The sequence below is a fragment of the Phycodurus eques genome, chromosome 11 (genome assembly GCF_024500275.1).
Source record: "Phycodurus eques isolate BA_2022a chromosome 11, UOR_Pequ_1.1, whole genome shotgun sequence".
Taxonomy (NCBI): Eukaryota; Metazoa; Chordata; class Actinopteri; order Syngnathiformes; family Syngnathidae; genus Phycodurus; species Phycodurus eques.
In genome coordinates, this window is record NC_084535.1 from 27,370,870 (window position 1) to 27,394,873 (window position 24,004).

General features: G+C 42.0%; 1 protein-coding gene across 6 annotated transcripts in view; it reads right to left on the reverse strand.

Annotated features, from left to right (window-relative positions):
* Positions 1–3,659: 3,659 nt before the first annotated feature.
* LOC133409600 (cGMP-dependent protein kinase 2) overlaps positions 3,660–24,004 on the reverse strand; it is a 62,235-nt gene continuing 41,890 nt past the window's right edge. For 4 of the 6 annotated variants that reach the window (XM_061689840.1, XM_061689844.1, XM_061689842.1 and 1 more), the window contains 8 exons: positions 22,944–23,080; positions 22,340–22,429; positions 20,080–20,221; positions 19,831–19,994; positions 15,132–15,254; positions 5,008–5,070; positions 4,724–4,790; positions 3,660–4,561 (listed from right to left, as the gene is read on the reverse strand). In XM_061689840.1, the coding sequence (XP_061545824.1) occupies positions 4,466–4,561; positions 4,724–4,790; positions 5,008–5,070; positions 15,132–15,254; positions 19,831–19,994; positions 20,080–20,221; positions 22,340–22,429; positions 22,944–23,080 (882 nt within the window). In that variant the 3' untranslated portion in view covers positions 3,660–4,465. Of the gene's footprint in view, positions 4,603–4,723; positions 4,791–5,007; positions 5,071–15,114; positions 15,255–19,830; positions 19,995–20,079; positions 20,222–22,339; positions 22,430–22,943; positions 23,081–24,004 lie in introns of those variants that run through there. The other 2 variants (XM_061689841.1, XM_061689843.1) reach the window with 2 other exon arrangements.

The following is a 24,004-nucleotide window of genomic DNA, read 5'->3' on the forward strand; positions in this document are numbered from 1 at the left end:
CTTTCTCCCATCTCCTGACTGTATCTCTGGTGTCACTGCGGCTCAGCCACAGTGATCTTTGGGTTCTTCTTTACCTCTCTCACTTTACCTCTCTCTTCTCCCCCGATTGCTTAATTTGGCCGGACGGCCAGCTCTAAGGAAGGGTTCTGGTCATCCCAAACGTTTTCCATTTCAGAATTATGGAGGCCACTGTGCTCGTAGGAACCTTAAGTGCAGCAGAATTTTTTTTGTAACCTTGGCCAGATCTGTGCCTTGCCACAATTCTGTCTCTGAGCTCTTCAGGCAGTTCCTTTGAACTCATGATTCTTATTTGCTCTGTCATCCACTGTGAGCTGTACGGTCTTTATATAGACAGGTGTGGGGCTTTCCTAATCAAATCCAATCACTATAATCAAACACAGCTGGACTGCAATGAAGGTGTAGAACCATCTCAAGGATGATCAGAAGAAATGGACAACACCCGGGTTCAATATATGATTATCAAAGCAAAGGGTCTGAATACTTATGGCTGTGTGAAAAAAATGAACGTCTCCAAGCCTCTTGATGCATACCAATGAGTGTTAATCATTTAGTTGTTTACTGGAAATTTGTTTTTGATGATGAAGCATCTCAATATGAGATGTATATTTATTTTAAACTTGGGTTCAGGTCCAAATCCTATTTGTAATTTGTATGCAGTAGTAGGCCTATTAGAAAAGGTAAAACATCACCAAAAGTAAGGCATTAAGGGCCATATTCTCCCGTGTGCTTAAGTCTGAAAAGACACGCAGCTGCACGCTTTTCTAGCTGTGCGCATTCTTCCGTCAACTCAAACCTGTCATTTCCTTACCTTCCCCCCAGCTCCACTCTGTGGGTGGAGCAATCCTGACATGTGGGTGTTCTCTGTCAAACCTGGTCGTGCACACATTCTCCCATGGACTTAAGCACCTTTACTTTTTTTTTTGGCAATGTCTTTATGTCTCAAAAGTGTACTCTGTCTATAGACTGTCTGTTGTCGTACTAGAGCGGCTCCAATTACCAGAGACAAATTCCTTGTGTGTTTTTTGGACATACTTGGCAAATAAAGATGATTCTGATTCTCTGCCAGACTCCAGAGGATATTACAAGTTTAGTGCTCTGTGAAAGTGAAATATCATATTTCACTTTTTGATTTAGTTTACTGCTCCAGGGGATCCAGACAGGTCTTGCCCAGTTACATAGTCTCCTCCAGTCCAGTGGGGGGTGTTGAGGTGGTGGCAGGGGGTTCAGCGTGCAGCGCGGTTGCTGTGTCCACGGAAGGTGTTACACTGCGTGTTCTAAACCCTCTCTCTCTAACTGTTTCACGCAACCGATTATCCAAGATATTATTCCTCCAGTGATGTGGGCTCATCCATAGCTGCTAGCTCGTCCTTCAGCTGCTCCGACAATCCTTTAGCAAACATTCCCTTTAAAAGCAGCTTCATCCCAACCCACTCACCAGCTAGAATCCAAAAATCAATTGCATAAGAAGCTACTGACTGAGACCCCTGAGTGAGGGCTCGGCGGCGCAGAGTGGCTTCCTTGCCTTTAACGGGGTGGTAAAAAACCTTAAGTTCAGCTGAAAACGAATCAAACATGGCTAACACAGGTGAGGAACTATGCCACAAAGTGGTAGGCCACCAAGCAGCTCTTCCGTGTAGGAGATTAATGATGAAGGCAATCTTAGATTCATCGGTGGGATAACTTAGTGGCTGCTGATCGAATACAAGTGAACAGTTCAATACAAACTGCCTACAGGAACCAGACTGAGACTCTGACTCAGTTGGTAGGGATTTTATTGGGGGTAGCGCGAGGTCTAGAATCCCAAGGCGTGAGGGTGGTCTGTAGGAGCAGGGATTGCGTTGGAGGTGGTAGCTTGAGCAGGTGAGGGAGCTTGCCACTGTGGTTGGGGCAGGCGGTGGAGCAGGAGTCACGGAAAGGCACTGGAGGAGGAGGAGAACACAAGAGGATAAGTACATGCGGTAGTCATCTTTTTCCACAAGCAAAAGTTGGATCAAGGAATCGGCCAGTGTACCGTGGATGTGCGAGAATACTCTGGCGCTGGAACACTGGAACTGCCAGGCTTAAATGCAGGTTGTGATGATTGCTGATTGAAGACAGGTGCACAGGCGAGGAGGTGATCAGTGCTGGAGAGGCAGGGAAAAATAGAACAAGGCGCCGCCCACATTCCTCAGAGATTCAGGGCACTGATCATGACACTGGATCCACAACAAGTTGAAGAACATGGGGGGTGGGAGTTCCATTTTCTCTGGACAGAAAGGGCTAACCACTGCTTACCACTGATTCATTTATCACTGGTAAAATTTCCCTCTCTGACTGGATGGCCCACCCTCCAATTTGGATGACCTGGCCAGTGCCCTGTTGGCTCCTCCTTCTGCATGCAGCTGCTTGTGGAGTTCAATTCAATTTCTTTGTGTCCAAATGGAAAGTACCGTATTTTTCACGGCCATGCATGCTAGCGTATGTTTTTAAAAAGGCAGCAGGAATAAAACTGAGTTCGGTTGTACTTTATTGAAGTATTTAACAATGTACTCACGTTATTTTTTTATCAATCCTCATCCACAAATCCATCAAAGTCCTCATCTTCTGTATCTGAAATGAACAGGTGGGCAAGTTCTCCATCAAACATGCCGGGTTCCATCTCGTCATTGTCTGAGTCAGTCTCGTTGCCGGGGGGCTGTTCAGCAATGATGCCGGCTTTCGCGAAAGCTCGGACAACAGTCAAAGCAGATACCTTAGCCCAGGCATCCACAATCCATTCAAATATGGTGGTTCGTCTTCTTGACTTGGCGAAGCTCGTTTTCCTGCTTCCTCCACTTGCGAACCATGGATTCGTTGATCTTGAATTCTCTCGCGGCTGCTCCATTCCCATGTTCCTCCACGTAACTGATGGCTTGCAGTTTAAACTGTGCTTCATAAGCGCGTCTCTTCGTAGGTGCCATTTTTGGGGGTCCTTCGCCAATATATACCTACTGGGGGCGTGCCTTTAGCATCCTCTTTCACGCGCACCCTTCCCCCTTTAACGTCCTCATGGTGTCCTCAGTCACGTCCGCCTTTCCTCTATATAAACAGCCTGTCGGCAGGAAATGCTCCCAGTCAGTCAAGCGGAGTGCTCATCGAAGTCAAACAACACCATTTACAGATTGTGGAGCTCGGTGCACACATAAGGCGCGTTGCATTATAAGGTGCCCCGTCCATGTTGGTGGAAATTTAAGAATTTTAAGTGCGCCTTATGGTCGTGAAAATGCGGTACCTTAGAATACCTAGACTTAATCTAAATTAACGGAACTAATTGTTTTCTGGTTATGTGGTGTTTATTTTACCCAGTTCATCCTAGTTTATGTGTTACTGACAAATAAAAGGCTTCTGTTATTAAATTGTATAATTTGACACCATTGTTACAATGCACATGAATTGCTCAGTCTTTTCATTCATCAAAATGTCACTAGTCTGTTTTCTGATAGTGAACAATTGTTCAAAAGAAGATCTTCAAGATGTTTATTCTCACTCCCACTTCAAGTTTACTGGAAAGCTAAGCACAAAACAAAAGAGAATTACACATTGTGTATTTGAAACAATCAGCGTTTTGGCTTCGGAAACTCTGTTTAGATTAATGCTAACAAAACAATGCAAAACGCCATACGTTACATAGCATTGATGTCTTGGTGTTATAACTCTTCAAGCAACAGATATTTGAACACAAATAGTGGAGAAACTCATGTTGACAAATAATATAATAATACTCACAGGCATATATTCTTTATCCTCTGTCAATAAAGAACAATTTTACTCCGGCTTACGGAGGAGTTGTGACCACACCAAAAGGAGCAGTACGATGTCCATTGAATTGAAACCAAAATGGTGGCACAAACTGTGTAGTACTTTACATTATGTTTATGTCACTACTGTATGTTTTTATATAGTACATTAAATATTATAAAGTGTGGGAAAAAACAACTATTTTTAGAGGATGGCTGGAAAAGATTTATGGCATTTCCATTTATCTTAATTGGGAAAGATGAGGAATTTGTATCTCAAGACACTCCTGTATTACCAATAATACTGTTTCTACAGTGGTTAGGAACGTTTTGGGCGTTTGTTGCTTAACTCATAATGACATGAACATGAGCTGACATGTTCAGTCTTAATTTACAAATAAACCCCATTTGAATTCCTGATTCTGCAAGTGAAACACCTTTAAAGCAGTAAGTGTATGAGACTTGCATGGCTCAGGGGGTAGTGTGGTCATCTACCAACTGGAAGCTTGCGGGTTCGATCCTGAGCATGTCGAATTATCCTTGAGCAAGGTGATTAAACCTCCAGTGCTCCTGATGCGGCCTCATCATTAGGTGAATGAGGAGACGGTGTTGAAGTCCATCGAGCACATGGATGGTAGGAACACTATACAAGTGAAAGCCCATTTACTATGTACATTTTGCGTGAGAAATCAGAAGTCTTTATCCCATCCAGAAGACTCATCAGGGGAAATTTCCATGTCAGGAGGAAAGATGTCAAAGTGGCTGTGATCCATTGGGCCATTCAGCTGTAGAAACAAATGGTTTGCTGACATGTGGTCACTCAGACCTGAAGTCACAATTCATCCTGGTTACTGTACTGCTCAAATGTTTGGTTAAAAAAAGTGTCCTGAAACCTAACTCTGATATATTTTCTCTGTAGAGATGTGTCTGTGTACAAAAGATCTCACCTCTCTCTTCAGAGGAGACAGAAGCTTGTGCCCCCTCAATCCCTCCCAATTGAAGCCCTGGAACCATCTGTAGGAAAAGGTCACATGATCCGAATGAAAAAAGTTAAATTTATATTGTACTCTATACAGGTTTCAACATTGGCTGCATGCCCGTCATTATTCAATACATGAACACTGTGAAGGTAATACGTTCTACGGGAATCTTACCAGAAATGCAAACTAGAAAATAAGAGGTAATGGTAAATCATTGCAACTGACAGAAGCAATGTTTTAAGTGGACCTACTTGTGCTTCTTGATGTCAATGATCCCATTCTTTTTGTTCCCCACCCTCTCCACTGGGTTTTGCCTAAGTGTAAGAGAGTAGGATGCATAGACTTTATTTTCAGGCATATTTACACTAAAATGTTTATTATTATTTATAAAACACAACTGATCACAAGATGTCCCCAAAGACTAATACACACATGATGTCTACAGTACAGTGTGTTTCCTTCTCAGACTGATGGTGCTCGCCAGGGGTGGGCTGGGCGTTGGGTGCGGAACCATCTGCCTCTTTTTCGCCTTGATGCCTTTATGGCAATATTTATTTGTTCTGTTTGGCATGTCAGTGTGTGTGTGTGTGTGTGTGTGTGTGTGAGAGAGAGAGTCTGCCTGAAAGCCTGTCTGTGACCTTTCATCAATAAAATGTAATGTAACCCAGCTGAAAAAAATGGTTAAAATTAAACTAATGAAGGTGTTTGAAATAGTGAGCGTGTGGCTAAGAGAGGGGAGGGGCAATGGTGAGAAGAGGGTGCCGAGTTCACATGAGGTCCGCCGAACAGAGCCAAGTCCTCTCGTTTTCTCTGTGTCTCCATGAGATGCACGAGAATTAAATCAGACATTTAAGTTATAGAAAGATAGAAGTTATAGTGTGCGTGTAGTGTGCTTGTACACAGGGTGTGTGATGCAGTAGTGTTGGAGTAGTAGCGCTTATTGACAGAGCATGTTGTATGCCACTTCCGGTTGCTATCTTTTGGTTTCAGCTGCTGCCACTGGCTAGCCTTCTGTTTGCGGGGGTGAAAAGATGAGCCGAGGACGTAAGCCTCTTGCTGGTAGCCACAGCCAACTGCCAAAGACATGGCATGTAGGCCCACTGGTGTGTGGAAATGTCCTGAAGCCCGTCAACCACTACTCCAAATATGGGCAAATAGCTACAGCTATGGCTCAATAGTGAAGACCTTAATGGTGGACCAGGCGGAAGATGGCGGCGATATTAGCATCACAACGGCTGGGAAGGCGGACGAAACCTGCACAAGGATGGGGTCCCCAGTTGTGTTGGCCCCATGCCACTGGATCCTGGCCCGCTCAATGGCCACTGGATCCTGGCCCGCTCAATGACATGGACTGTGTAGAGGCTGACTGCATGCGCACCAGTCTCACCACATAAAAAGATCCCACGCATAGGCGTCCTACCAATCAAGCCATTAACACCCCAGATTCAAAACCCTGCGGCGATCAGGAAGTAGTGACGGGAGCAGGACTATGATGTCTGGCAGCTCCTAGCCACAACCTGGCACACAGGCGTTGGGTCTCTGAATCAGATGCTAAGCTCTTGGACAGAGGCAGAAGGAGCTTTTCGGCAGCTTCATCCACGTCTGAGCAGTCCTATCTAGGATCCACTCTGCTCACCCCACTAGGGGAAGGGTATAGAAAAGGTGCCCCAAACATAGTCTACTTCAAATACCCCTGTCTGGGATGCCGCACCCAGAGGGATTGCCACTATCGCGGTCAGAAACAATTTTGGAACCTGGATTGGTGCACCGTCACGGACAACCAACACATTGAAGTAATATTGCAGGAATTTTGCTCAAAAGTATGTGTGGGTGGCTCTTAAATTGTAGAACTGGGATCTGGAGCTGGCAGGGGCTTTGAGGACAGCATGTTTTCCATCCAGTGCTCCACAGCAGAGGAAAATCCCACCGCTCCTCAAACGTCTCAGCAATTTTCCTCCACTCCTCTGTGGTGAGCACAGCCATGAACTCATCTACGAAGCAGTCCCAAATTGCTGTTGCCACATCAAGGAATATCATGGAGACGGTGGAGACCCCAACACGGAAACTGTTTGCGATGTTGCTGAATGAGTTCCCTGTGGCAAAGTATCTGCAGCATGTAAAATGTTAAATTTGCCAGAGATGTATTGAAACAATCTACATAATAATAATAATAATAATAATAATAATATAAAGTCATTGCTAAAAACACTGGCACCTCACGGGACCATGACTGTATTGTCTTTTATATATATTTACCTGAAATGTATTCTCTCTCTTTTTTTTTTTTGTCCTGTTCGGCTGTTAGGTCAAGCAGAATGGAAAATCTGTATCCCTTTTATGCCGAAACAGTTTTACTGTGTCACAATGGAGTTTTTAAGCTTCCGCTGTGGTATTATAATTGAGGTTTATTGAGAATCAGACTTGATCAGTCGAACAGAACAAAGTTTCTAGAAGGGAGAGAGAAACAAAGACAAAAGACAAAGCACTAATTGTAAACAGGAAGAGGGAAGTAAATCATGACATTATCTACAACAATGAAACATTAAATATGAGTGTTGCAAAGGGCTGTAGTGCTACACCCTGTGAGGGAAGGACAGGACAAGATAGAACAAAACAAGGACAGGAGAAGAAGCATGCAGGACAATGTTAGTGAACCCGACTGTACAACTGAAGTGTGGTGGCATTAATTATGGGAATTATAAAGGTCTACAGGACGAGAGTATAAGTGAGGGGTTACACAAGCGATTTGCAAATTTGCAAGTTATTTGTCGCAGTAAGTGCGTGACCCCACACCCAGTGAAAGAGTCCTAGGGGTGTGTGTCTGTGGATACATGCAAGTGAATTGATACCGTTTTACATGCACAAAGACTGACAGAAGTGTACTGTCATTGCTGTGGCCGCACCGCGGCGGCTGAGGACTCCACCCAATCAATCAAGGGGCGGGATCAGGCCCAGGGGTCCACCCGAGAGCAGCCCGGCAGACGGGACACGTCCCACACCGAGGGACTAAGGGCAGTCCGCCGGCCCCAACGAGGCGCCCTGACAACTGGCCACCCAGTGGCAGCCGCAGGGACCCAATGCCACCCCCCTAGCCAATACCTCCCCCACCCATCCACTGCCACACACGTCCCCCCCCTCCACCCCCAAGAGAGCAAGACGCCCCGCCCCCCTGTTACTATGACTGCCAGGTCATAGTAACAGCCAATACCTCCCCCACACATCCACCGCCGCACACGTACCCCCCCCCCCCCCCTCCGCCCCCAAGGGAGCAAGACGCCCCGCCCCCCTGTTACTATGACTGCCAGGTCCCCGACTGGCAGTCATTGGCCCAACCCCGTGTATCAGTGCCCCCCCCCCCCCCCCCCCCCCCCAGTGGTGCGATGCATTAAAATCTGGAGAGGTCAGTGAGCTGAAGGGGTGGGGGCAGGGCTGCCAGGCACTACTGCTGCTGAACACCCTCCCGATCCCATACCAGGCCCCCAGGAACCATTTGATATGTGTACGTGCCCAGATGTGCTTATTGAGAAAAATATATACAGTGAATGGTGTGAGTGTGTGCTAAGTGAGTGATTAAGAGGCCTGGCTCCTGCAGGTCGGGACCTTTAGGCCGGACAACCACCGACGACGGACAACCACCGACGAGAGGGCCATCCCACCCAGACCCGCAGTACCAACGTCGCCCCACCCCCCCAACACACTCCCGCCAGCACCCACTACCCGCCCCTGAGTGTGGGAGGTGGACCCCCCCAAACCAGGCAGGGAAAAGAATCCCACAGCAGGCCCCACAACCCCCAGGGGATCGCCTAGCTCCCCCATGGGAAGCGGAAGAGGCGACCACGGCGGGACCCAAGGAACGGAGAGAGGACGGGGAAACAGGTCCGAGGAGCGACACGGGGCCCCCGCCGCCCCCACCAGCAGCCAGAGCCAGGCGGGTGCCATCACCTACCGCCCAGCACCTACGGAGCATGGGCGAGTTACCATCACACCACCACTACTCCCCAGGACGTCGCCCCAGTGGTTACCTCCAACTCCCGAGATCAGGAAGGAGTGAAAAAAAGTCCTGCCCCCACATATTCCGGAAAAGCAAACACAGGGACAAGAGAAGATCCCCACAGCATGCATGTGTCTTTTCACCATGCAAACCGATCTAAAATGTGTGAAAATAAAAAAGAAAAAAAGAAAAATAAATAAATAGAATAATAATACAACAACAAGAACCTCGACAACAAAGAATATCGAATTCCATTGTTTACTTTCACATAGTCCTGCTTTTGTTTACTTTCAAATAGTCCTGCTTTTGTCAAATGTCAAATGGCACCATACTCAGGCAAAGGAATCAAGAGTCTAGATTTAGCATGTTGAGAAAAACTGACCAGCTACCTATGTATATGTATAATTGATTTTTTTCGGTCTGCTGATATTTTTTCTAACGCAATATATTCTACGATGAGATTTAGCCACTGAAAGATGTTAATAGCTTGTTTTTCCAGTTTAATAGGATTGTTTTCTACGCGGTAGCTAACGCGACAAGTAATGATTGTGAATATTTATTAGGGAGGTCAATTATGCCTAAGTCGGCAAGTATGCACAATCTTGGGGAAAGTGGAATCCTGTAGTTTAAAATATATGTGAGTTTTTGTTTAACCGAAGACCAAAAGCATTGAATTGGTGTACATTCTCATATAACATGAAAATAGGTGTCTGCGGTATTTTTGGTGCATTGCACGCATATATTAGATGGAGAAAACCCCATTTTATACATAGTGTACTGAGTAAAGTGTGTTCTATGGAGCACTTTATATTGTATAAACTGTAGATTTGTGTTTTTTGTCATTCTAAACATATTGTTACAAATCTGTATCCAGTAGCTACGGTCAGCAGACATGGAGAGGTATTTTTCCCATTTGGTGATTGGTAAGTGCATTTATTTAGTACATGAAATTAATTTATAAACTTGAGAGATTTATTTTACTTTGCAGGAGAAGCTTCATTATTTGATTGACAAACCTCAGCAGTTCGAGGGTGTTCTGGAGTGTTGGTATTCTTTTTTTTTTTTATTGCTGCTTTCAATTTATTGTATTGAAGAAAGTTGGAATGGAATCATTGAAAATAAATAATTTATTTGAGGTAAGGTTTTCATTTTTATTGTAGCTATTCTTCCCAGTAATGATATAGGCAAGTTGTTCCAGTGTCTTAAGTCACCTGAGATTTTTTTCCAGAAGTGCTGTGTAATTTAGATTGGTTAGCTCTGTGAGTTTTGATGAAATATTGATACCTAAATATTTAATGTTTCCTATAGGAATAGGGTACTCTGGGATTTGAGAGTCCATGAATTTGCTGTTATTGGGAGTATTGTTGATTTTGTCCAGTTAATAGAGTAGTCTGATATTTGTGAACATTTTTAATGAGACTGAAGAGTGTCTGCAGAGAATACTTGGGTTCCTGGAAGTAAACAAGAATATCATCAGCATATAGATTGATTTTGTGTTCTGTCACTAGTGAGCAGATACCTTTAATATTAGCATTCTGACGTATAGTGGCAGCAAGAGGTCTCATAAATATTGCAAATAGCATTGGTGAGAGTGGACATCCTTGTCTGGTTCCTCTTTGTAATGTAAAACTTTGTAAGTGATCCTATTTGTGGAGACTGTTGCTTTTGGCAAATTGTATAATGTTGCTATCCAATGTATAATTGAATATCCAAAGCCAAATTTGCGAAAAAAAATAAATAAATCTCAGGTGACTTAAGACACTGGAACAACTTGCCTATATCATTACTGGGAAGAATAGCTGCAAACAGGAAAGCCCAGTTAACTTTATCGAAAGCTTCCTCTGTGTCAAGTAAAATGATCATTGCGTTTAGATTTTTACGCTGTGACATGCTTATTAAATTCAACAGATGTCTGACATGATTTCTGGAACTTCTACCTTTATTGAAGCCTCTCTGGTCATAGTGGATTATCGACAGAAGTACCTTTTCAAGTCTCGCTGCGAGGGCTTTCGAGATAATCTTGATATCTACATTAATCAGTGATAAGGGCCGGTAATTTGCCGGGAGAGTGGGGTCTTTACCTGGCTTTAGTAATAACTTAATTGAAGCTGTGTTTATATGGCTACTAATTCTACATTTATCCTTTATCTCACTGACTGTTCTGAAAAATAGAGGCGCTAGTATTGGCCAAAAATGTTTAATGAATTCAACAGGGATTCCGTCTGGGCCAGGCGCCCATCCCGGTTGCATATTTTTGAATGCGTTATGTAATTCTGTGAAGGCACATCAATGCTGCCTTTAATCTGTGTATTTAATAGAGGGATGTTTAGATCCTTAATAAAAGTTGATGAGAAAAATGTGTATTCTCTTTTTGTACGGTTTTTCAGCCTCCATATGTCAACAAGAACAAAGTCATCCATATACTGCTCTAGTATATTGTGGCCGATTACTATTTTTGAGATTTGAGCGATCTATTAGGAGATTTAGCTTTAGGTTAAAATCACCTCCCATAATAATTGTAGAAGTGGCTGACAAAGTTTAACAAGCGTGAAAAGAGCATCATCTTTATTTGGAGTGTATGCATTGACGATTGTGTAAAGTTTGTTAAATATTGTAGCCTGTATAATTATAGATCAGCCTTCTGGATCTGCTACTGTACTATTTATTGTAAAAAGTAGTCTTTTATGGACTAGTATTGAGACTCCTCTTTGTCTACAGTTATAATAGGCCAAGATAACATGAGTGAAATTAGAGTCAATGAGGCATTTTTCTTCTGACTTAGTAAGGTGTGTTTCTTGTAATAGGAGGAGGTCTGTTTTAAATTTTGTGGTATAATCCATAATCTTAATTCTCGTTGCCTGTGATCGAATGCCATTGACATTCCAAGACACGAATGTTAAGTGTGACATATAATGGGTGTGTTTCATAATTTTAAATAGATTTGGTGCGATGCATTCTTTGTTTTTTTTTTGACAGTTTTCGGGAGATATTGACGAATGTTATTTAGAGAGGGTGATAGAGATGCTATATTTGAGTACTGCAAAGCTAGGGTACATAGAAGGGTAACGAGCAAACACCGAACACAGGAAACAAACAGTGACAAGTGGATAATATGGTGTGTGGTGGTGGTCTGTGGTGCGCAAAAAGAGTTTTGAGCGACTTGTACATTTAGTGTGTGTGGAAGCAAGCAGAGCAGGAAAGGAGAGAGATAGGAGTGAGGATTCATGCTGGTGGCATGCGTGATTCTGTTTTTTTGTTTGTCTAAGCAAAAGTGGAAAGAATGAAACAAAATACAATACATTTTGGACAATTCATAACGACAACAGATCACAAGAAGTACTTATCTAGAAGTGCCAGGGCGTGACGTTGGCATCACGCTAGTTTGCCTTTGTCGTGGAACTCCTTCATCAACAGGTACAAAACTCTACGCCTTTCATTAATCTCCTTGGGGAACTGGTCCCTTTGGATTTTACAAACACTTTTTGCTGAAAGTGTTCAAATTTTGCAATGATGGGACGTGGTCGGTTTCCTGGGCGAGGGTCTACCAATCGGTGGACACGGTGAAAAGTAATCTTGTCGACTGTATCTTGTTGTATCTGGAGCGCGGACATCATAAACTTTTTAATCTGCTCCTCGGGGTCTTCCAGAGCATTGTCTGGAATTCCTGAGAAAATGAGGTTGTCACGCATGCTTTTTGATTGAATGTCCAACGTAGTTTCTTTCATGAGTTTATATTCCAGTTTTATATTATTTCAGAGTTTGTAGTTCTGCTGACATTGACATCATGTTTGATCGAAGCGCAGTATTATCTAATCTTAGCTCCTTCACTTGTTGTTACGTGAATTCCAAGCTCTTTCTGAGTTCGGTGATCTCCTGGAGAAGCAAATCAAGTGCAATTGACAATTTCTTTCAGTTATTTAGTTGTTTAGTTATTTCAACATCATTTTTGATACATTTATTAGCGTTGTAATAAACCTGTTGAGTGTGACTCAGTAGATATCATGAATATTGATTTATTGTGACACCCCAATTAATATCGACACAAAACTGACACTCACCGGAGACAAATGGACAGGCAGCTGAGATGGAACGCTGCGGTTAAGATGTTTGTACGGAAATCCTGGGACCAATTAGAGCCAACAGGTCGTCAAACTGGGCACAGGTTAGCCTCATGTAGCACTGGAAGGTGCAGTCATCCAGAAGCAGCTCCTGGAGAAGACGGTGAAATTCACCAAGCTGCGTGCACCTCTGGATGTTGTTGTGGACCCAAGCATGACGGTGTTTGGCATTCTGAAGACGTTTGGACTTCCTCAACGAGTACAGAGTCACAATACAGGTCAGATCGTCGTCCATTGCTGCTTGTGTATGCCGCATATTCCATGTTTGTGGCACGAATGAAGCAAATGCGCATTCAATGTGTTTTTTTACTCCCGCGATCAAACTCAAGCGAGGGATGCCAGGGGAAGCGAACTTTTGCGTTCGGTATGAACGTAGCATAACACCTGAGTGATGATCAGTGCAGATGACTGCTGGACAGACCACCGTCTTATCCGCTCCATCGTGTGCATCGGTCTCGTGGAAAAGCAGGAAAGCAGAGGCGACCAACAATTGATCAACATTGAACAAATGGATGACACACCGTTCAACAAAAGCTCCAGGCCATCCTTAGCACTGCCTTACCCAACCAATATCCAGAAGATATTGAAGAACACTGGGACCTGCTAAAGTCTGCGACCATTGACTCCTGCAGACCCACCCTTGGTTATATAACCAAAATGCATCAAGGCTGGTATCATGCGAATGACACCGAAATCCAGCAGCTCATCAACATTAAGCAACAAAACTTCATAGCTTGTTCAAAATAACACAAATTGCAGTTTTAAAAGAGAATCCCATGCCAAGGCAAAGCAAATCACAAGTTAGGCAACTAATGAACGAGTGGTGGACAAACAAGGCACTGGAGATCCAGCAGCTTGCTGACTGCGGGGACACGAGAGGTTTATTTGTTGTATGACCTGAAATACATGAGGAACATTTTCTTTCAAAAATTCTGCCCTCTGTGGCCGAATCGTGTATCTCTATTTTGATTTTTAAGAATCCACCGCTCCCAATGAAAAACAACCAATCAGAGACAGAAGGCGTAGGTCATTATTATGCACTCGTGGGCACACACCCACACGGCCTCGCGCCGTTACACTGTTACCTGTAACGTTGGGCTTGAAATATCAACCTCCGGTTAGCTAGTTAAAAGGAAGGAATTGGACAGATTCTGAAACAAAACAAGGGTGAATCTTAAAGCTTCAAACTGATAAAATTTAGGGCTCTATTTTCGTAGACAGCGGCTTCTGCGGCGGGGCACAAATGTTGGCGGGCTCTGATTTTCATGCCAACCCAAGGCTCTCTGTGTGTGCTTGCCAATTAGGTGAATTTGATTGGGGCACAGACAGACAGATACTGAGGTCCGTGGACATATTTAAGTCGCCAGCGGGTATCACCAGCTTATTTTGTATTCAATAAGGGTAGTCACTCACATGGTCTGATTCCGTTGAGATGTCAGTTAATTGTGCCACGTTTAAAGGGAATGAAAGGAGCCGCTTTGATTAGCGGAGAATGAAGACTCCGACTGTGGCGCTGCCCGCCCAGTCTCCGATCCCTCGGGCTTAGATCAGGAGTGTTATGAATATAAAGTTGAGATATTTTATTTTTGTACGACCGACAATTCTTAATTGTTGATTGTCTCACTTTACACTGTACAAAAACACAAATCATCATCATCACGGATTTATTGAGAGCAGAAAACCAATGCGATGCTGTGGATCGAGAAAGTGAGGTGGACCACCTTCTAACCTCAAGATTTGATCATTTTTGTTTTGAAAAGAGAAGAATTTTTTTAAAAATTTTGTGTGGATGTCTGTGGTTCATCTCCTAGTGCCGTGTAATAGGTCAATAGCAGGCAGAGCAGAAACACACTAGTCACACACACATCCTTTCAGCTCTATACTGTACAAAGTGCATAGTGCAAAAAGTTATATAGTAAAATATGTTTTTCAGATATTTCAATCTCTTCTTCCATGTTCCCCCTTTTAACTTTGAAAACCTGCCCCTGGTCTCAGCACACCCTTTCTGATGTAAATAGACCGTGATGTGTGATGTCACAAACATAACATTCAGCCAAAAGACTTGTTTTGGCTCACTTCTGCATTGCCAGATACATGCAGGAACTATGGTGGCCCTTGAGGTGTAAAACAGACTTGGACAGATAGGGAGCACTACAGCACCACAGTAAGTAGTTCTCAGTTTCAAAAATGTTGATGGTGACCCGTACTATACAGTTATTTACTGTAATAATGCCACTGAGTATTATTACCCTATCCGGGTCCATACTTGCAGAGTCTCCTGATGAGGTCATCGGGACGCTTGCTTATTCTCTTTGGGAAGTCCACCTTTTCAATGCCATAAAGGACCATTGTGTAGATCTTTATCGGGTCTGATCCACCAAATGGGGGACTGGAGAGAAAATATATTGTCTGTTCATTGCAAAAATGCTTCTTTCTATTTGGCAATTACTGTTCAAAACATTGTCTGCTTCTTATGCAAAAATGTAAGTATTTAATATTTTATCATCACATCATAGCCTAAGAGAGCATCATTTTTTCAAAAATGTTAAAGCAATACAACTGCACACAGACTAATACATTTTAGTCAAAGAAAGCCATCCTGCTGAGAGGTAACAAGATGGATTGTAATTCTATTTGTTGAGATGATGTGCAATCCTGGACATATCACATGAGGAAATGTTTGGTCGTTTTACCTTTGCACTTCTCCTTTAGGTGTTTATTCCAAGCTATGGCCAATCAGGCAGTAATATGCAATCTCACTCACATTACTGTGACCAGCATACAATGTTAACACAATCAGGCTATTGTAGTCATTACCATTACTCTCTCAAATACAAACAGCACAAAACGGGGGGGGGGGGGGGGGGGGGGATATTTGACCTTGTATGTGCAAATGCAGGGTATGAACCCTAAATGTCTTGTTTAGCTAAGAACACAAAGACCATGCTTTCATGGAGGATTAAGGCAATCGGAAAGGATAAACAAAAAATGTTCAAAAGCTTTTTGCTTCCTATCCATTTTCTGAGCAATAAAATGACTAGACTTTACAAAATATGAAGTTCAGCTTTGCCATTGGACATTTAATTATCTGGCTACTTATACTTTATAGACATTGTGTTTTCCCTCAACCAACGTTTGACAGTTTGGTTATTTAGATCTTTGGTCACTATGGATAGGAGCAGTTGAATACCTAAGGGTGATCATAAATGTTATCTTACTCCTAAACAGTGTGCCCCCCCCCCCACTTCTGAAATCATGGCTACGTCCCTGCCTTAAGCGAAAAAACAAAACAAAACAAAACAAATAAACAAGCATAGACATAAGTATAAAATTATTGAAGAAAAGCACATAAAAACAAATAAATTAAAACAAACAAAAGTAAAAACAAATAAAACACATACATACTGTACATAATGTACAGAGATTTCGTAAATAAAAATCAGGCATCGGTTTAGTTTGTGTTCAAACAGAAAATAAATGATAAAAGCAACTGGCCTGTAAAAGAAAATGATGGTACCCTTAACGTAATATTTTGGTGCACAAAATTTGGGGCATCCACCGCAATAAAAGTATTTCTGTAACTTTCAATGAGACTTGTACAATAGTCAACAGGTATTTTTGCCTGCTCCTCATTCGCAAATTGCTCCAGGATGGTTGAAGAGGGGCTCCTCCAGACAGTTTCTCCCCACCCTAAAATTCTGTTGGACAACAAAATACAACCCCAATTCCAATGAAGTTGGGATGTTGTGTTAAACAGAAATAAAAACAGAATACAATGATTTGCAAATCATGTTCAACCTATATTTAATTGAATGCACTACAAAGACAAGATATTTAATGTTCAAACTGATAAACTTGATTGTTTTTACCAAATAAGATTTAGAATTGTATGGCTGCAACATGTTTAAAAAAAGCTGGGACAGGGTCATGTTTACCACTGTGTTGTATCACATTTTCTTTTAACAACATTCATAAAACGTTTGGGAACTGAGGACAGTAATTTTTGAAGCTTTGTAGGTAGAATTATTTCCCATTCTTGCTTGATGTACAGCTTCAGCTGTCGTATTTTACGCTTCATAATACGCCACACATTTTCAATGGGAGACAGGTCTAGACTGCAGGCAGGCCAGTCAAGTACCCGTACTCTTTTACTAAGAAGCCGTGCTGTTGTAACACGTGCAGAATGTGGTTTGGCATTGTCTTGCTGACATAAGCAGGGGCGTCCATATAAAAGACTTGGATGGCAGCATATGTTTCTCCAAAACCTGTATGTACCTTTCAGCATTAATGGTGCCTTCACAGATGTGTAAGTTACCCATCCCATTGGCACTAACACAGCCCCATACCATCACAGATGCTGGCTTTTGAACTTTGCGTCCATAACAGTCCGGATGGTTCTTTTCCTCTTTTGACACGACGTCCACAATTTCCCAAAACAATTTAAAATGTGGACTCGTCGGACCACAGAACACTTTCTTTATCAGTCCATCTTAGATGAGCTCTGGCCCAGAGAAGCCGGCGGCGTTTCTGGGCGTTGTTGATGAATGGCTTTTGCTTTGCATAGTAGAGTTTCAAGTTGCACTTACGGATGTAGCGCCGAATTGTATTTACTGACATTGTATTCCTGAGCCCGTGTGGTGATATCCTTTACACGTTGATATCGGTTTTTGATGCAGTGCCGCCTGAGGGATCGAAGGTCACGGCATTCAATGTTGGTTTTCGGCCTTGCCGCTTACATGCAGTGATTTCTCCAGATTCTCTGAACCTTTTGATGATATTATGGGCCATAGATGATGAAATCCCTCAATTCCTTGCAATTGTACGTTGAGAAACATTGTCTAAACTGTTCGACTATTTTCTCACACACTTGTTAACAAAGAGGTGAACCTCGCCCCATCTTTGCTTCTGAATAACTGAGCAATTCAGGGAAGCTCCTTTCGTACCCAATCATGGCACCCACCTGTTCCCAATTAGCCTGTTCACCTGTGGGATGTTCCAAACAGGTGTTTGATGAGCATTCCTCAACTTTCTCTGTGTTCCAGCCATCAAATTTAAATTTTAAAAAGTTTATGATTATTTTCTAAAAACAATAACGTTTATCAGTTTGAACATTAAATATCTTGTCTTTGTAGTGTATTCAATTAAATATAGGTTGAACATGAGTTGCAAATCATTGTATTCTGTTTTTATATATGTTTAACACAACGTCCCAACTTCATTGGAATTGGAGTTGTACAGCAGTGTCTGAGTTTCATTATTAATTTTAACTAATTAAAAAAATGATTTATATCAGTGATCATAATAAACAGGAGAAACGGCATGTAAAAACATCCCTGGAAAAGCAAATGTTTGTTTAACTAGAACCATACATGAATACGAACTTGGAACACAGTGGAGACATTTCACAATTTTTTTTTTTACTTGTGTGGCAAACTTTAATTTCTTATCTCCGGTGACTATAGACTTGTTTCTCCTCCGAACACATGAAATATTCTTGGGAATTGATAGGTAAGACTAATAAAGCCACCACATTGTAAAAGTCACAAGTCATTCACACACTCACTCAGCACCAGCAACAACTGGGGGTTCAGTATCTTACTCAAGGATACTTTGACAGGGCTGGGGAACCTGCAAACATTAGCACTTATTCCATAGTTCTGGACTTAAAAACAATGTCTGCAGAAATAAATCCCCACAAAATAGACTGAGATGCCATATTTGATTCTCAGCCAGATTTTGGTCTGTCCACATTTAGGTCGAAAGCTGCGTGACAGACATATCAGCCTGCTGAGGTCATCGACATAAGACCATTTCCTAATACTAGTAAGTCTTGTTGGTTGCTTCACAAATCAATAATATTGGTCCCTCCCCACGTCGTAAGGAAATAACTTGAGAACTATTAACGCTCTTGAATGCTCAAAATGTCTGACAAATGTTGTAAAACTCAGGGTAGTTCCTCGTTCTGCCGAAGCTGTGTGTGGTAACTGTCACCTATGAAAGTCTGGATGTGTTTTTTGACAGTAATGAGTAAAGATAGTGAGGGGTGATACATTGGAGTAGGTTTGTTTTGTTAAAATTGATCGCCGTAATGCTTCGTTGCAGAAGGAAGCCCTATTAGCCAAATCAGTTAAGTGCGTGCTGATTAATTTCTGCCTAATACACGGGTTTAGTCAGCTCATTGTTGCACTGATTGCATTACTCATGAGTCACAGACCTTTGAATAAGAGTTAGGGAAGATGTGACACAGGTGTTTTGTGAAGTTAAAGGCTTTTTGTACACCGTGTGTTGATGGGCATGGCTGGCTAGCATCGTGTTCGTACATTAATCAATGACAGCGTAATAAAATAGGATTTTTTTTTAGCATATTAAATTACTGATTCAAAATACTTTTGAGGTGCTGTTGTGTTGCTGTGAGTATGTAACTTTAGATGATAGCAATATAAGGTATAATTCCAACTTGAACAAAACGGTGTTTGGAAACTCAAGCAAGATTAAGTTTTTATTTAATTTTCTGAAAAGTTTTCATTTTGGAGGTGCGAGGATTCTGCCTGACAGCGACGTCATACAGTATAAAATATGAGTAAATACTACTACTTTATAGTATAGTAGATTCCTTTGACTACAAAAAGCTATGCAGCGAAATGGTCTCCAGTTCTGTCGATGACATCACACCAAGACATGGCGGCGTAACGATTTTGGCGATGTAAAAGGGGTGTTCCCAGGTCAATTAGTTATTTCCCGATCTCTACAAAACGTAATGACGTGACTGGAAACGACTGCCAGTTTCATTTTCTTGACCAAAAATACAGTACAGAAAGAAAACCTTTTAGTGAACTATAGGCCATCTGGACGCTACAGGTCCTTTCAGGTTGAGAGACAACCACTCTACCACCTGAGCCACTCCACTGATTACATAAGAATACATATTTGCAAAAGGCAGATCACAAGATCATCTACTGGCTTACTTGCCCGTTAGAAGTTCAAATATGAGGATTCCTAAAGACCAGCAGTCAGCTCCAAAGTCATGGCCTTTGTTCATGATGACCTCTGGGGCCACATACTCTGGGGTCCCACAGAATGTCCAGGTCTTCTTTCCAAGACCAATCTTTTTTGCAAACCCAAAGTCTGCCTGAGAATACAGAAAATAGAAAATGTGTCAATAGTGAAAAACAAATCAAAGATCATTTACATTATATTTTAAACTTATAACTTACCATTTTGACATAACCTTTTGCATCAAGGAGAAGGTTTTCGGGTTTGAGGTCTCTATATATGATACCCATGGTGTGAAGATAATCAAAAGCCTCTAAGACACAACCTATGCAAAATCTGGCTGTCGGTTCATCAAAATAATTCCTACGAGAAAAACATTTATGTTCAGAGGAATCAAATATTCCTAAATAAAAATTTTTTTTTAACTTGGTTCTTAACCCCTGCGACTTGGGTCTTTGCCTTCAGTATGGCGCTACAGTGTCTTCGATCTCATGCTTGATGACAGTTCCTGTGATACATTATCTGGACCTGTCTATCTGTCTTACTACTGTATTTCTAGTAGTACGGTTTATGACCAAGGTGATAGAAGTTTTTCCTGTCAACAACAAGGGTGACGGATTGCAATTATAAATTCTCCTTTTCCTCAAAATATTCTGTGCAAATAAAAATTTCATCTTAACAAAATAAACAAGAGCAGCCCAAAACTTTAATAAATTAATTTCCTGCTAATGACTGGGACTGTTTCGATCCTTATATAATAATAAATAAATAATAGCTCTATTTCAATCTTTTTAACAATCACACTATCCCTTTCTTGTGTTTCACAAATGTATGTCACCAGCTCAAACTGCTCAACCTCTTTGGTTCAATTACTATTCAGACATCACCGTATTTTTTTAAAAACTCCTTTTGTCATCCACTTGAACATTGTTTCATTTCTCAACCCCTTTGGTGTTAGATGATAGACTGTTAAGATGTGAATTGCTCAGAAGTTGTTTACCAACACCCACCCTGCACCTCTTCTGATTGATTTGTAATGTCTGTGGGTTGGGCGGGTTTATGTGCTGTCCAATAGAGATGCCTGATGCTAAACCGCGACTGAGGATGAGCCTCTCTCAACTGACCCCACAAAATGGCCATCACCTCTGACGAACAGCATTTGCAGACATTTGGCTCGTAACAAGTAAGGTACCAGCAAACTTCGTTTTCCCCGAGAATGAACGTAATGGGAGAAGTTGTCATCATCAGTATTTCAAGAGGGTACTGACGGTAGTGAAAATGCCATTAGGGGATGGCTGGTGTATTCCCAACACAGAAACAGCCTCTTCTGTTGAAATTGAAAGTTTTTTTTTTCCATTTTCCTAAAAGGAATATACACTTACCAACCTCAGGAGTGGCAGGTAGGGCACATGCAAGCACTTTCTAATCCCACATGAAAAAAAAACACCCGAACACAAAGGCCATGAAAACATGAAAAGAGCCATCTGTGAGGTTAATGAGGGTGGGTGGGTGGTGGGGGGAATTGATAAGCAGGTGATGGACGTTCTGGAGGTTGTGAGGGAGAGATGGAGAACAGTGCTGACACAGCTCACTGCTATTGTGCAGTTACTGGCAGTTCGGAACAGAAAAACATTTCACACCATTGAATGGGAAATGAGGTTGAACTTCACATTCACACCAGCAACCTTGGTCGCAATGTCCAAAATTATTATGTCCAAAATTATTAAATTAACATGCAGCAGTTCCGATACTTTCACAAATTCATACATAGTCATTAATATCTCTGAAATAAAACCATTTATTTTGCTGTCTGCTATTGTGTGACTATAAAATGGCTGCATCATCATGTAAAATGCATATTAAGCAATAGGAGGAAAATAATATATATATATCCAAAAATGTAATTATTGTCTTCAGAAAACATCTCGCAAAACATTAAACCTCATTTCGGACACCTAACGATAGTTTTTCTTCTTTTTGAGAAACGATTGACTTATTGATGAATAACAACTGACGATAATTCAAATACTCACATAAGTTAAATTAATTGATTTTCAAAAGGAAATTCAGTGGGCCGTGTCTTTACCGTTATTGATCAAATTACTGTATATAAAAAAAGACTCACATCCTTCTTCTTTCAAAACATGTTAAAGGTACCCTGTTTTTCTCTTGAGTGATAGAAGTCATCACGTGCAGGATCAAGGGCAACAGACTCTTCACATCAACCTGTCTCAAGCCTTTTATATCTGCAATTGGATCCCCATCATGATCAGGCCGGTAACAGTTGACGCTTCTGATTGATGAAATTGGCAATAACATTTCATTTTCAAGCACCACCTGTTGCTTTGGATTGAGCTTGACAGGCAGCACAATAATGTTCACACACAGGTGATTCTAAGCACCATTGGTTTGGAGTAGGGGTATGAAAATGTCTTTCCATAAGTGTCTCAGACTGCAAAAGGAATTAGCACTCAGACTCACATGTCACGCAGCACAGTCCACAGCTCTCCTCCAAGACACACCTCCAACAGCATGTAGACATATTTATTGTCGCGAAATGTTCGGAATAGCCTAAAATGAAACAAAAGAAGGTTGATATCTCCATTTGGAAACAATAATAGGCTTCTATTAATTTACACCAATTTCTATTCTAGTGATTACAAATGTGATAAATAAACTAAAACATTAAGCCTACCTAGATGCTGAACACAACAAAACTGAGTGAGAGGAGTGTGGGAAAGTTGAAAGGTAGACTTCACATTTTGGCTGAACTTATCTATCTGAAAGACTGCTTACACAAGGCTTTTGTTCTATAAAGTCATAGTCAAGATAAATTTCCGCACAGCACTGGGATCCCAAAGAGCAGCATTCTGCAGCACACTCCTTAGCAACTCAATAGAGAATCCAGCCTATAGAGCAGCCCACATATTCTCCTCTGCTTTTTTTCTACTGGGCGTATTCTCTTTTTTAGTTGTAGATCAGTGCCCAAGTGAACTCGAATAGTATGTAAACAAATAGGTACATATTCCGTCCCTTTCTCAAAATTGCGATTTATTAAAATAATACAATTGTGAAAGGTGCTCACCTGATGATAAATCCCGAGTTGGTTTGCTGAAGGATGTTCTTTTCTGAGTAAATGTGTTCCTGCTGTCTGGTGTCCACGACATGCTTCTTCTTAATGCATTTCAGAGCAAATGTAGTGTCCTCATCCTTTAGTTTCACCTGAGACACAGTAATCGGGGTCAAAGAAAACTATGAACTCAACAACAGGCGGTCCCATACAGGAAAACGGATACAAAAGAACCTGCTACTCTCCTGTTAATCTTTTTAATATGTCATCCTTCCAGCTACTGTGTACTGCTTCGCACAATTTGGTTTTCAATTAACATGCCTTTACATAAGAACAATGCTCCAAAGTACAGAAATGATGAGACTCTGGCCAGTGAATCTATGCACTGACCATCACTTCATCAGGGTGATGAAGTGATTGAAGTTGCTTTATTGGTGGTGTCCTGTTGGCCAGGCCGTTCTCAGGGGAGCCCCTGGGCGTGCCCTCCCCTCTTGGCTAGTGGGGTGGGGTCCTCCGTCGCCATTGTGCTAGCACGGCAATTCAAGGACACCTCTGACGTTTATTGTGCATGCGAGATTCTGTCAATTCCCTTGCATGTGTCCACAGAGGGTGTGGGCCACTCTCTAATGGCTATAAACAAATAATGACCTTGCAAACTTCTTGGAATGTCCCATCACTTGCACTCCATTTCGAAAGATGTTTACAATGTACGTAGCCACTCTAACCACACTCCAGTCGCACAGCCGGGTCCACTACCCTTTTTCTGCTCCTTTCCTTTCCTATCCCTGTCCTGTCCTACATTGTCTTGTTCTTCCCTCACAGGGTGTAGCACCACTGTCTCGAAAAAACTCAAACCCAATTTGAGATTTTAGTATGTGTCACGTTGAGAGCGAGAGACAAGGCGGGACAGAACAAAATCGGGTGAGGACAGATGCGTATGAGCATGCGTATAATGCTTTATTTTGTTTGCTTTTCTTACCGCTAGTGTCCTGTCTTTTCTTGTTCATACAGAATAAAAAAATCCACTGTTGCACAGTCAAGCTGTTATGGCATAAAAGGGATACAGATCCTCCACT